The sequence below is a fragment of the Natrix helvetica genome (genome assembly GCF_964273705.1).
Source record: "Natrix helvetica genome assembly, chromosome: 12".
Classification (NCBI taxonomy): Eukaryota; Metazoa; Chordata; class Lepidosauria; order Squamata; family Natricidae; genus Natrix; species Natrix helvetica.
The window spans coordinates 10,551,227-10,564,337 of record NC_138556.1 but is presented as its reverse complement, the minus strand read 5'-3'; the positions used below and the strand labels follow the sequence as shown (position 1 = coordinate 10,564,337).

The 13,111-nt window shown below is 43.2% G+C and overlaps 1 protein-coding gene across 11 annotated transcripts in view; it reads left to right on the top strand.

The window, feature by feature from the left end:
• The window catches only part of NTRK3 (neurotrophic receptor tyrosine kinase 3), a 589,676-nt gene that overhangs the window by 161,080 nt on the left and 415,485 nt on the right, over positions 1 to 13,111 (top strand). For 5 of the 11 annotated variants that reach the window (XM_081964820.1, XM_081964821.1, XM_081964815.1 and 2 more), the window contains exon 1: positions 11,141 to 11,528. The exons of 5 other annotated variants lie outside the window; for them this stretch is intronic. In XM_081964820.1, coding sequence (XP_081820946.1) covers positions 11,281 to 11,528 — 248 coding nt within the window. In that variant the 5' untranslated portion in view covers positions 11,141 to 11,280. Of the gene's footprint in view, positions 1 to 11,016; positions 11,529 to 13,111 lie in introns of those variants that run through there. One more of the 11 variants, XM_081964817.1, reaches the window with a different exon arrangement.

Genomic DNA, 13,111 nt, shown 5'->3' with positions numbered 1-13,111 from the left:
TTCAGAGAAAAGAAGGACTTGGGGTGAACAGGACAGCAGTATTCCAGTATTTGAGGGGCTGCCTTTGAGGAGGTCAGCCCATTCCCCAAAACACCTGAAGGCAAAAACAAAAAGCAACATATGGAAACTAATTAAGGATGGAAGTAACCTTGAACTAAGGAGAAATATCCTAACAGTGAGGACAGTTAACCAATGAAACAGTCCCTTCCACTTCTGATATTCTGAATTCTGAATCCTTTTTTCTCCATTTGTTTTTACTGTCTCCCACTTTACTTAAACTGGTAGGCAGGGGCTGATTTGCTTGCAAAAGGTAATCACCATGCTACATGGGGCACCTTCTCCTGATGTACTTGAAAAGGAAAACGCACACAAATAGCAATAGCACTTAGACGTATATACCACTTTACAGTGCTTTACAACCCTCTCTAAGCATTTTAAAGAGTCAGCCTCTTGCCCCCTTGCCCCTTGGTGGGAGGGGTAACAGTATTCAGTGCGCCTTCGGCATTTAGTCATGCCGGCCACATGACCATGGAGACGTCTTTGGACAGCGCTGGCTCTTTGAAACGGAGATGGGCACCACCCCCTAGAGTTGAGAACAACTAGCACATATGTGCAAGAGGAACCAACCAACCAAACCATAGAGTCTGGTTTTTGTTTTAATTTTTAATGTTATGTTTTGTAGCCCTCTTTAAGCAGTTTACAGAGTCAGCATATCACCTGTTTCCTCATTTTACCAACCTCAGAAGGATGGAAGGCTAAGTCAACCTTGAACTGGTCAGAATCGAACTGCTGGCAGTCAGCAGAATTAGCCTGCAATGCTGCATTCTAACCACTGCGTTACTACGGCTCTTCAGAGGCAGCCCTCTTTGTGAGTTGCCACCTGTGGATGTATTCTGAATCGTGCTAAAGCATAAAAATAGGTACAGGGCATCTTTTCTAGATAATTGGCAATCTTATTAAAGACAAAATTGGAATGCAGTCTTCCAAAGCTTAGAGATGCAGGGATGATTAAATTTAACTTCTTAAGCATCAATTCATATCACTGTTATTTATGCAAGGGTAGAGTAGGTATTTCAAAAAATGGCCTTCAAACCACACATCCTATTAATATGTGAAATAAATAAAATACAGTAAGGGACATTTAAATATGAAGATAGGCATGCGTGCACATTTGAGGTTATTCTCACACATCATCTTGCAGCAAAAATATTAAAAATTGGAAATCTCGGAAGTACAGTGCATGTTAACAAAGGCAGTGAACTGAGAACCTAACAAGGAAAGTATTTACAGACTACCTGAATTACACTGGAGGCAGAAGAAGGAAGTTACTAGAGAACAGCAGGATTTCTGTCTACTCCCACTACAGGTAGTTCTCGATTTGCAACCACGAGTGAGCCCAAAATTTCTGTTGCTGAACAACACAGTTGTTAAGTAGCTTTGTCTCATTTTACAACCTTTCTTGCCACAGTTGTTAGGTGAATCACTACTGTTAAGTTACTAGAATAGTGTAGTGTAGTGTAGTGTAGTGTAGTATAGAGTAGTGTAGTGTAGTGTAGTGTAGTGTAGTGTAGTGTAGAGTAGAGTAGAGTAGAGTAGAGTAGAGTAGAATAGAATAGAATAGAATAGAATAGAATAGAATTCTTTATTGGCCAAGTGTGATTGGACACACAAGGAATTTGTCTTTGGTGCACATGCTCTCTGTACATAAAAAGACAAGATACATTCACCAAGAGTCATACTAGGAAACAACCAATATAAATCGTTAAGGATACAAGCAACAAAGGATACAAGCAATAACAAAACTATTGGGGAAGGAAGAAACTACTCACCTTTTCACTATCTTCCTTCTAAATTTTAAGGCTGGTTTCTGTACTTGCCATTATTAGTTTTCTTTACATTTAATTTTGGTCCCATTTTTTTTTGTCACTGCCCTCCTTGATTTTCATTCCTGGAGCTTCCAGATCATTTGCATTTTCAACTGAATAGTCTTATCAGTGTAGAGCAGTTTATTGATATTTCTTCCTCCATTTTTAAAACTATGCTCATTTCCCCCAAAACTTAATATATAATCAGTGTATTAGGTTGAATAAATAAGCACAAAAGTATGGAGTCTAAGGGGAGAGGGGGAGCAGGAACAGAACAAGGAGTAAGAGTAGGAGGGAAGGAAAGTAGAGTAGAGTAGAGTAGAGTACAATAGAATAGGGAGGAGGGGAAGGGAAGAGGAAGAGGAAGATTAATTATCTAGCATGAATCTCCCTTTCCATTTTTTAAATTTAATTTTTTTTTAATTTTTAAATCTTCTAATAAGTTACTCTGCCCAGTTGATCAATTGATATTCTGAACATTTACTTGTTAGGTAAAGAATCCCCTAGCATCCTTTACCAAACAAGCTGAAGTTGGAAAGTCCTTCTGACTTCAGAAATGGTTCTCTGGAATTAAATTGGTTTTTTTTTTTAAATATTAGCAATAGCACTTAGACTTATATACTACTTTACAGTGTTTTGCAACCCTCTTTAAGCAGTGTACAGAGTCAGCATATTGCCCCCAACAATCTGGGTCCTCATTTTACCCACCTTGGAAGGCTGGAAGGTTGAGTCAACCTTGAGTTGGTCAGGATAGGACTTCAGGCAGTGGACAGAATTAATCTGCACTACTGCATTATTTTATTTTCCTGGGCTCCAAGATCATTGCAAATGGGCACTGCAGCCAAGAAATTAAAAGACACTTGTTCCTGGGGAGGAAAGCTATGGCAAATCTAGATTGCATACTAAAAAGCAGAGACATCAACCTGCCAACAAAAGGGTGTATAATCAAAGTGATGGTTTTCCCAGTTGCAATGGATGGCTGTGATAGTTGGACCATAAGAAAGGCTGAGCGCCAAAGAATGGAGGCCTTTGAGCTCTGGTGCTGGAGAAGACTCCTGCGAGTTCCTTGGAGTGCAAGGCGATCAAACCTTTCAGTCCTAGAGGAGATCAACCCTGACTGCTCTTTAGAAGGCCAGATCCTGAAGCTGAAACTCAAATACTTTGGCTATCTAATGAGAAGGAAGGACTCACTGGAGAAGAGCCTAATGCTGGGAAAGATTGAGGGCAAGAGAAGAAGGGGATGACGGAGAATGAGGTGGCTGGATGGAGTCACCGAAGCAATCGGTGTGAGCTTAGATGGACTCCAGAGGATGGTAGAGGACAGGAGGGCCTGGAGGAGCATTGTCCATGGGGTCACAATGGGTCAGACGTGACTTTTCAACTAACAACAGCAACCACTACATTCTAACTCCTGCACCAAGACGGCTCTTATTCATTGCCATCTTAAGTGTCTTTACAGATGTTATACTGCTTCTTGTCTCTTCTAAAAAAATATTTATCTGGACTTCTTTGTTGAATTCCTTCCTGAAATCATTGTCTTTCTTGACTTGGGCTTCTCTTGTCTTCTTGGAAAAAATTTTTATAGCTCGTTCTAACATCCAGTTAACTTTCTTCTGTTTCTTGGTCTTTGGCAGTCTGCTGTCACTTTTGTTCTTCTTTGATTTCATTACACAGTGCCTTTGTGTAATGAACCTATCCATGAGGTTCAGCTCTGCAGAGCGTTTCCTGATGCTTTCCTTGAAAATGAAGGTTGTATTGTGGAAACTGTTTGGCTTTGTTCTGCTTTAGCTTGACCTGGGACTTGTTCATGAACAGTTTGTGAGCTGTCCTACAGTCAGCTGCCGGTCACATCATTGCTGTTATAATTGAGCTCTTCTGTATCTTGTATGAATAATACAACAGTATACAAGAACAGTTGGTTTTATTTCAGTGTATATCTCTCTGATGCTATCAATGCATGCAGGCATTGCTTTGGTGGCTTGAAGGCTGGTGCTAGCAATGAAATCATTGGATTGGCTGAAACGGATAAATCATTCAGAAATAATTATAAACTTCAGAAATCATAGGCACTCTATCACTGGAGGTTTTTAAGAAGAGACTAGACAGTTACTTATTTGAAATAGGTTCTCCTGCTTGAGTTGGGGGCTGGAGTAGAAGACCTCCAAGATCCCTTCCAGCTTCCATTCCATTCCATTCCACTCCACTCCACTCCACTCACCTCTACGCCATGCCATGCCATGCCATGCCACTCCACTCCACTCTACACATTCATTTCTATGTCCCATGCCAGGCAGTCCAATTGTATTTTTTCCCATACTATTTCCAACTTTGGTTTTCATGTCTCCAACCACAAGCATCTCTCTCTCTCTCTCTCTTTTTTTTTTTTGTCTGGATGTACTGCCAATCTCAGATCAAATTTGACTATAAAACTCATCAATTCCTCTTCTTTTACATGGGTGGTTGGAACATAAACTTGGATAATTGACCTATTAAAAGGTTGTCTGCAAAATGTAATCGATATTATTCAAGTCATTGACTGAATTGTACCCAAGTACAATTTTGCTATATCATTCCAGACTATGAAATCAACACTCTGTGTGTGTGTGTGTGTGTGTGTGTGTGTGTGTGTGTGTGTTTGTGTTCTGAGTAATAAATGGTATGATCTTCTGATTGAAAAGTGTCCAGTCAAGTCTATTTCAATTTATCAATGTCTAAGATTTCAATGTGTGGTCGATTCATTTCACGTTTACTGTATTGAGCTCAATATAGAGGAGACAAAGATCATAGTATTTATATGAGAAGAATATATATGAATTCCCATAATACATAAATGCTCTTAACACTTTATATTGGAAGGGACTGAAAGGAAGTAGAGAAATAAATGAAATTTCATTTATTAACATTAATAAAACAGATAGCACTAGTATTTAACAATTAGGAGGTAATGAGTGCCATTCCTTATGTTCCAAACTGACATCATCTATACATAATTAGGAAGAATCTCAAGATACCCAAAAGTGAATAATATCAATATCTATAATATTAGCTTGCAAACAGAACATAATCCTACAGGATATAATACAGAGCAGATGAACGTTGCCAAAATCTGCTTTGCAAGTTATCAGGATTTCTATTTCCTCATCTAGTTGGACTACAACTTCCATCATCCCACACCATTGGCCAGCCTGCTGTCTAAAACAGATGGGGATGTACCCAGTGCATATTTAATCCCGGAAGCTCTGTAGGCTTTCAATAGCGGGCAAAGTTAACCCCATTATTTAATATATACTCCACTTCCTGCTGAAGTGAACATTTGAGATAGTGAGCAAAATCGAACAATATAACAAAAAGAGATTGAGAACATAAAATGAATCCCAAAGACAATTAACAATTAAAAGCCGTGGAATAGACCAATGCATCATGCGTTTATCTAATCCACCCTCTTACCCCTCCTTTCCAAAAACAAAGTAAGCCTGTTTATGTGACCATTACAGTAGAAACCAGCAAGCAAAAGCTTTTATAGGATGGCAATATTAAGGCTGATCATCCTCTAATGCCTGCCAATCAAGCCGCTGTTAAAGACCCCAGCTGACAGAGGCCACTTGGAAAGCTGGCCTCCATCTGCAGCAACTGGTTCACAGACTTCGAAGGAACCAAATGAAAATAAAAGCCAGAATCACCCTTGCATCTTTTTAAAGCATTTTAACCATTACTCAGAAATCCCCCCCCCCGCTCCATTTTGGTAAATGATCGTGATTGCAACTCACCAGTTATGCTTGCTTTTGCTCTTTTTAATGACACTTGCAGTTCCTTCAGCACCAAATAATACGGTGGTTTGGTCCACGATACTGAATACTGTCCCTCACAGCCTAGACTGGATATACCGTGTTTCCCCCAAAATAAGACAGGATCTTATTTTCTTTTGACTCCCAAAATAAGCACTTGGCCTTATTTTCAGGGGGGGTCTTATTATTTTGAGGTGCAGGAGGCGGTGAGCATGGTCACCTCATGGCTGCTGCTCTGTTGCAATATTTTCTGGGTGGGGTTATTGGTGGGGGGCTTATTTTAGCGCATGCACTCAAAAGCCTGATTGGGCTTATTATCCGAGGCGGTCTTATTTTTAGGGAAACATGGTATTCCTACAAAATCACAAAGTGACAATCCAGCTGTGTTTCTCTCTCCATTCCATGTTAGTTGCCAACCATTTCTTAGAACTGCAATCCCAATCTGGTATCTACGAAATATGATAAAATGACAGTCCCTGGATTTTCTTATTCGTGATTCTAGCTAGGAATTCTGGGACTTGCTTTTCTGTTCTACCCAGAATGACCATGTTGAGAAAATAATAGTTCCCTGTCATTTTTATCCTTCTTCTATAATTTCCAGTAAATCAACAGTAGTAGTTTTATCAATTATTCTAACTTTGCTTTTTGCTGAAATCATTATATCCCAAACTGGCAGCTTCCAGATATGTTTTAACTTCAAATCCTATAATTCCTACCAAGTGAAGTTACTTGACTAAGGATTATTGGGTAGGAATTCGATGTTCCTCGCATCCAGAAGTTGGTAAATAAAGAAATAATCTCACACTGACATCAAGAAGAAAGTTATTAGTGAATACATCATGAAAGAGAAGAACTTAAAGTCCAAACTCAGTGGAGGAAATAGCATCAAGGCAATTAACAATTCAGCAATTTAAGTCATTTGATACACAACTGGAATAGTGGGCTAGACTTAAGCAGAACCAGAAGTCCCAGATAGCAGGACAAAAATAATAATGTAAATCAGTCATGCCCTTCAACCATCAAGCAACATTGACTCTATTTGCCAAGGAGCATAGTTGGGTATCGAATGTTGCAAGTATGCAAGACAGTTGAAGGAGAAAAAAAAGAACATTGGATGAATAGGACAGTGAAGAAGATGCACTGAAGCTTGTATACCATGAAGACTTACTGACTATCAAAGAGACAAAATTTGCCTGGAAGAATGGCCAAATGAAAAATAGAAAAGAGACATGGCAAGGCAAAGTATTATATGGCCATTAAAAAAAACCTAGCAGGAAAAGCAGATAACAAAACCCTGGTGTTGACTAAGAGGAGGAAAGTTGAAGAAAGAGATAGCAGTTGCTCAAGACCAAGCCTTAAGAACAAATGCCTACAAAACCAGAATTGAGAAGAGAGCAACAGACCACAAGTGCTGCCTCTTCAAAGAAGCCGAAGAAACTGTGGATCATCTGGTTAGCTGCTGCAAGAAGATCACACTGACCGACTACAAACAGCGGCATGACAAAGTAGCAACAATATCGGAACATCTACAAGAAATACCATTTGCATGCAAGCAAGAACTGTTGGGATTACAAAATAGACAAAGTATTAGAAAATGAAGAAGTGGTCTGGGACTTCAGAATTCAAACAGGGAAGAAGCTGCCACATAACACTCCAGACTTAAACAAGCATGGATAAGAAAGACCAAAAAAAAAATCTGCATCGTGAACATTACAATACCTGAAGACAGCAAAACAGAAGAGAAAGAACTGGAGAAAAAATCACAAAATGCAAAGTTCAACAAATAAGAATAATAAAAATAGAATAAGTGTGGCAAAAGCAAGCAAAGATTGCCTTGGGTGCAATCGCTAAACTTCCGGAGCACCAGCTGAACATCATAGGCATTGATAAGATCTTATCAGTCAATTGCAAAAGGTTTCACTTGCAACAGCTTACATCCTGTAATGATATCTTTAACACTATCAAACAACATCTGCCTACCTCAGGTTCTGGGGAAGGACTGAACAGCTGGATCATGCCAAATCCAGTCTAAACATCTGGCTGGCAGTGCAACCAACCATAATAATAACCAAACATCAAGGCTTTCTCTGTTTCAGTTTTCCTTGGTTTTATTTTATGTCTATTGTGACTGTCAAGTAGTTGGCAGATATATTGCAAGTTTCCTAGGCCAGATCTATGCACTGCAGTATTATTAGTCTCATAGGACTTCTGGCAGGCTTTTTTCTTTCTTTCTTTCTTTCTTAGCCTTACTTGGAAGTGACAAGAATCAAATGTGGAAGATTCTACATGGAAAAAATATTGTCTGGCGAGCAACAATAAGGATTATTTGGTTAGTTTCCTGGATGAACTGGATTTGGTAACCATAGTTTTCGTGCCTGTTTTGAATGAACCATTCAATTATTCAGTATCAGAGATGCAATTCAAAGGTAATTTAATTGAGCCTCCCAATCAGATTTATGAATGGTATTGGCAAGGCAAATTGATTTGCCTCCAAATGGATTCAGATCATGTCTGCATCTGTCATAATTTTTTTAATTGATCTGGAAGCTCAAATCAAGTCAATCGTTTGATTTGGCTATCTGACCTAAATGGGATCGGTTTCCCGATTTAAAATGGAAGCGTCTGTCGAATCACAGGTCTGATCTAGATGGGATTTCTCCAGATTCACGTACTCCCCATGCCAACCTGGGCAATAGTAATCTGTTGATCAGTCTATGGATAAACAACCGTAGCTTAATTGTATGTGTGAACTTAGCATCTTTATTTAAGGATTTATTTAAGGACTGCAAGGCAATCAAACTGGTCAGTCCTAGAGGAGATCAACCCTGACTGCTCTTTAGAAGGCCAGATCCTGAAGATGAAACTCAAATACTTTGGCCACCTACTGAGAAGGAAGGACTCCCTGGAGAAGAGTCTCATGCTGGGAAAGATTGAGGACAAGAGAAGAAGGGGACGACAGAGAATGAGGTGGCTGGACAGAGAATGAGGTGGCTGGATGGAGTCACCGAAGCAGTAGGTGTGAGCTTAAATGGACTCCAGAGGATAGTAGTGGACAAGGAAGGCCTGGAGGAAAGTTGTCCATGGAGTCATGATGGGTTGGACATGATTTCGCAACTAACAACAAATGTTCTGAAAGACCACTGGTAAAAGAATTGCAAAGTGTGGGTTTCCTTGCAAAGCAGGACTTAATTTTATAGAACTATTTTTTCTTCTGATGTAAGAATGAAATAGGCCACTGGTTATAATTTAGGAGCAGGGTTATAGAAACCTTATTAAAAGAGCGGGTTTTTAGCCATACTTCCCTGGTGCAGTTCCATCTCCCCATCCCCACCCCTTCCGTTTGCCCCTCAGGGGATGTAGCAATTTTTCCCCCCAGGACTGCCAAATCTTTCTTAAAGACCCAAAATCTTTAAGAAAGGGAGGATGCACCTGTAAAAGTCCCTTGTCCTGCAGCTGAAGAGTACAAGTCTGATCATTGAACAGCCTTGCTGTCTATGTGCAAAGGAGCAGAAACAAGAGACTATTAAAAGAAATGGAGAAGGAGGAGTGGAGAAAAAAAGCAGGATGGAACACATACACAAACGATGGAGAGGCAAAGCAAATTAGACGGGTGGGGTGGGGTTTGTTCTGATCTGCCTGGGTTTTTGCCTGCCCCCCAAAATGCACCCTGAATCTTAATTCACGCCAGATTTTGCTCTCCCTCCCTCCCTCCCTCCCTCCCTCCCTCCCTCCCTCTCCCTCTTTCTCTCTCTCTCTCTCTCACACACACACTTACAATCTCCTGATCTCTCTCCCCCCTCTCTCTCTGAGATCAGCTCTTTCCATACCCCATCTGCGTTTTTACATCCAATCGTTGCTTGTGGAAATCTGCTGCTCAAAGATACAAGGAGAGATTCCTCCCCCCGCCTCGCAAACCGGTCTCACCCGAGTTTTTAATTTTTCAACTTCTCCCCGGCGGTAGTTTTCTTTCCCTCTCCCCCCGCGTCCGTCCCCCATCCCCACCCCCATATTTCTTCCCTCGACGTTTCCAATGGATTTATTTCTTCTGTTCGGAACGGAAGCCGGACGATATTGGTTAAAAATAACACCCACTAGTCGGGGGATGTTGGTTTTTTTTTTTTTTTTTGCAGAATTTTATTTAAAAAAGAAAGGAAAAAAAGGGAGGGGGTTACGAGGAAGAAGCGTTCTGGAAAACGGCACTCGATCTAGCTTGCTTTCCCTCGCGGGTGGCAATCCCCACGGGGATCCTCCCCCTCCCCCCCCCGGTGCACCTGGCCGATCCTCTTCTGACATTTCCTCGGAAGTAAATGTAACCAGTCCCTCCAACGAGGCGGGCTCGTTCCCACGTCAAGGAATCCTTTCGGCTCCCTGCTGTTTTCTCCAAAGAGGAATCTCCCAGGGTCCCCGCACCAGCCCCGCGTCCTTAAGCCCACGCGCGTTTTTTCTGCGGAAGAGAAGGACGGCGCGGCCAGGTTTCACGGATCGCTGCCTTCCCTCGGTCTGAGCCGTCGATCGGCCGGGAGAAGCCTTAACCGAACTTCAGAAATCACAACCACGCGTGGACACCCTCCACCCCCCCCCCTCCGAGAGAGGGGGAGAGAGAGAGAGAGAGAGAGAGAGAGAGAGAGAGAGAGAGAGAGAGAGGGAGAGAGGGAGAGAGAGCTGGGAAGCTGCATCCCGGGCGCCAAAGCATTGCAAAAAATCGCGCCGAGCGGAGTCAAAGAGTGCAAACGGCGGGGACCGCGGCTGTTCTCCATCGCCCACAGTCGCCGCCACCACCACATCGGTTCGGTGCCGCTTCACTTCTGCAGCACTGCTGGGCGTGGGAAGCCAGGAAAGGCGAGCAGGGCCGTCTTCGTGACTCGCTCTCTCTTCCCACAGCCCGGTGATAGATAGATGGATAGATAGATATGTATTTTTTTCTCCTGCAGGTGTTTCAGTTTTCATTTTGCCCGGTAGGTGGGACTTGGGGACTTGGAGCATCAGTATAGGAGCAACCCACCCGCCCGCCCTCGCTTCCTCCTCCTCCTCCTCCTCCTCCTCCTCCTCCTCCCTCCTCCGTGCCGCTGCGAATCTTCTATTGCAATCTTCACAAGTCTCGGGAAAAGCAGCCAGCCAGCCAGCCAGCCAGCTAGAGAGCGAGCCTACGGTGGATCAACAAGGCACCGGGACACGCGCGCAGCATTCTCTTCCCCCCCCTCCCACACGCCATCCCGCCACCCCACATACACACACAAACTCACACACCGCACATACGCGCGTGCATCTCTCTCCACCAGCCGCTATGCCTCGCGCGCCGCTCCCGTAAGAGGGAATTTACAAGCCTCTCCTCTTGGCCAACATGATTTCGACGTCGCGAGGATTTTTTCTTGCTCTGGTCGCTTGAGGGTGGTTGGGGGTTGTTGTTTTTTTTTGCTTTTTTAAAGGGGGGGTTGAGGTTTCCCCCCCTCTTTCTTTCCCCCCCTCCTCCCTTAAAACCTTGTCTTTCCCCTCTCCTTCTACGCTGCTTCCTCCCTCCTTCCCCCTCTTCTTCTTCTTCTTCCCCTTCGGAATCTTTCCTTCTCTCTTTCTCTCTCCTTTTCTTTCTTTCTTTTTTTTTAATTTTTAAAATAAAGCCACACCAGTCGAAGATGGATGTCTCGTTTTCTCCGACCAAATGTAGTTTTTGGAAGGTTTTCTGGCTCTGGAGCATTTGCGGGGACTACTTGGTTTCCGTTTTGGGTTGCCCTGCCAACTGCCTTTGCAACAAAACCGAGATCAATTGCAAAAAACCGGATGATGGCAACCTCTTCCCTCTGCTGGAGGGGCAAGATTCGGGATCCACCAATGGAAACGCCAGCATCAACATCACGGATATCTCTAGGAATATCACTTCGATGTAAGTCCCTCTCTTCTCCTTCGGCTCGAGGTCTTCTCCTCCACCCCCTCCTCCTCCTCCTCCTCCTCTCTCTCCCCTTCTTCACCCCCCCTTCTCCCCCGTGTGTTCAAATACGAATGTGTGGCGACTGTAAAGGAGAATGCAGGGGTGGGGTGGGGAAGAAGAGAAGCGGAGATTTGGCTCCTGCCTGTGTGATGTACCCGATGCCCCCCTTGGCCAGCCGCTTCTCTCCGGCGACTTGCCTGCTGCCCAAGGAGGTTTAGGATGGGACCTAACTGCGTTTCGCTGAATGCAGATTTAGCATCCCTTCCCCTCCGCCCCCGCAAATTCTGGGAGCCTCCCTCCACGAAAAAAAAAGCAACAGTTTGCAAAAAAAACACACACAAAAAAACCACAAAAAAGCTAGAAAGGGCCAGTGGAGTCGGGAAGGGGTTTGCCAGCAACCTTGAAGGCAGTTGGAAGAGGGGCACTCCGTGTGTGTGTGTGTTTGTCTGTGTGTACACGCATTTGCTTGGCAGAGAGGTTGTGTATCTGGCCAGCCGATCCTTCAGTTACCTACAATCTCTAACTTGCTTTAAACTGTGTGCAAAGAAGAATATGCTCTCTCTCTCTCTCTCCCTCCCTTGCCCCCTCCCTCATAACAGGACTTTTCTGATTCTTTCCCCCTCCTCTTCCTTTTCCTCTTCCTCCCTGCCCTTGCTGGTGTTTTTTTTAAATAAAAAAACAACACAACCCTATTAACAGTGCAGATATATATGCCCAGAGACAGAAAGAGAGAAGGGGGGGGGGCGCGCACAAATTAATTGCCTGTGTGTGCCTAAAATGACCTTTTGGAAATAATTGTCCTACATAAAGTCATCCACATTCAAGTTGTTACACTTGACACACACACAAACATGCACACATACACACAGAGGCTAACACACACATATTTTAATGGCCAATGTGTTAGATTCCCGAATCAGTCCTTTCTCTCCTAGGCCCCCTCCTCTTTCTTTCTCTTCTCCCTCTCTTTCAGCAGTGCATATTTTGAGTAGCTGGCCTGAGGTAGGGGGGCTGTTGAAAGCAGAGATATTTTTAGTGGCGTGCTTTGCTTCTTTATCTGGAAAAATCAACTCCAAGTTCCTTCTTTCTCCTGGTTAGGAATCCTCAGTGGATGAAATACCACTTAAAATCTCATCAAGTGAGGGGTGGTGGAAGTGATGGGGGGGGGTTTAGAAGGGAAATGAACCATAATCCCCCCCACCTCTCTTTTCACAAGTTTTTATCAACCTAGATTACAAATATGAATCACACCAAAACACCTCTAGGCTTGGCTTTCTGCATTGTGCTAATACACACACACAATCTTGTTTATAGACAAGGAGTGGCTGGACAACACCCCCCTCCCCTCTTCATTCATTGACACAGACCCAAGTAGGCATGCTGGGGTGGGAAAGGGGCAGACCTCCTGTGTAAGTTACCCACGAGACCCCCATAGGGATGGGGGGGGGGTGTTTGCAGGATGAGGAATGTGTGATGCTCATTATTAATATTAGGCAGTGAAATGCAGGAAAAGATAGGAATCACTAATGAGAAAGGGG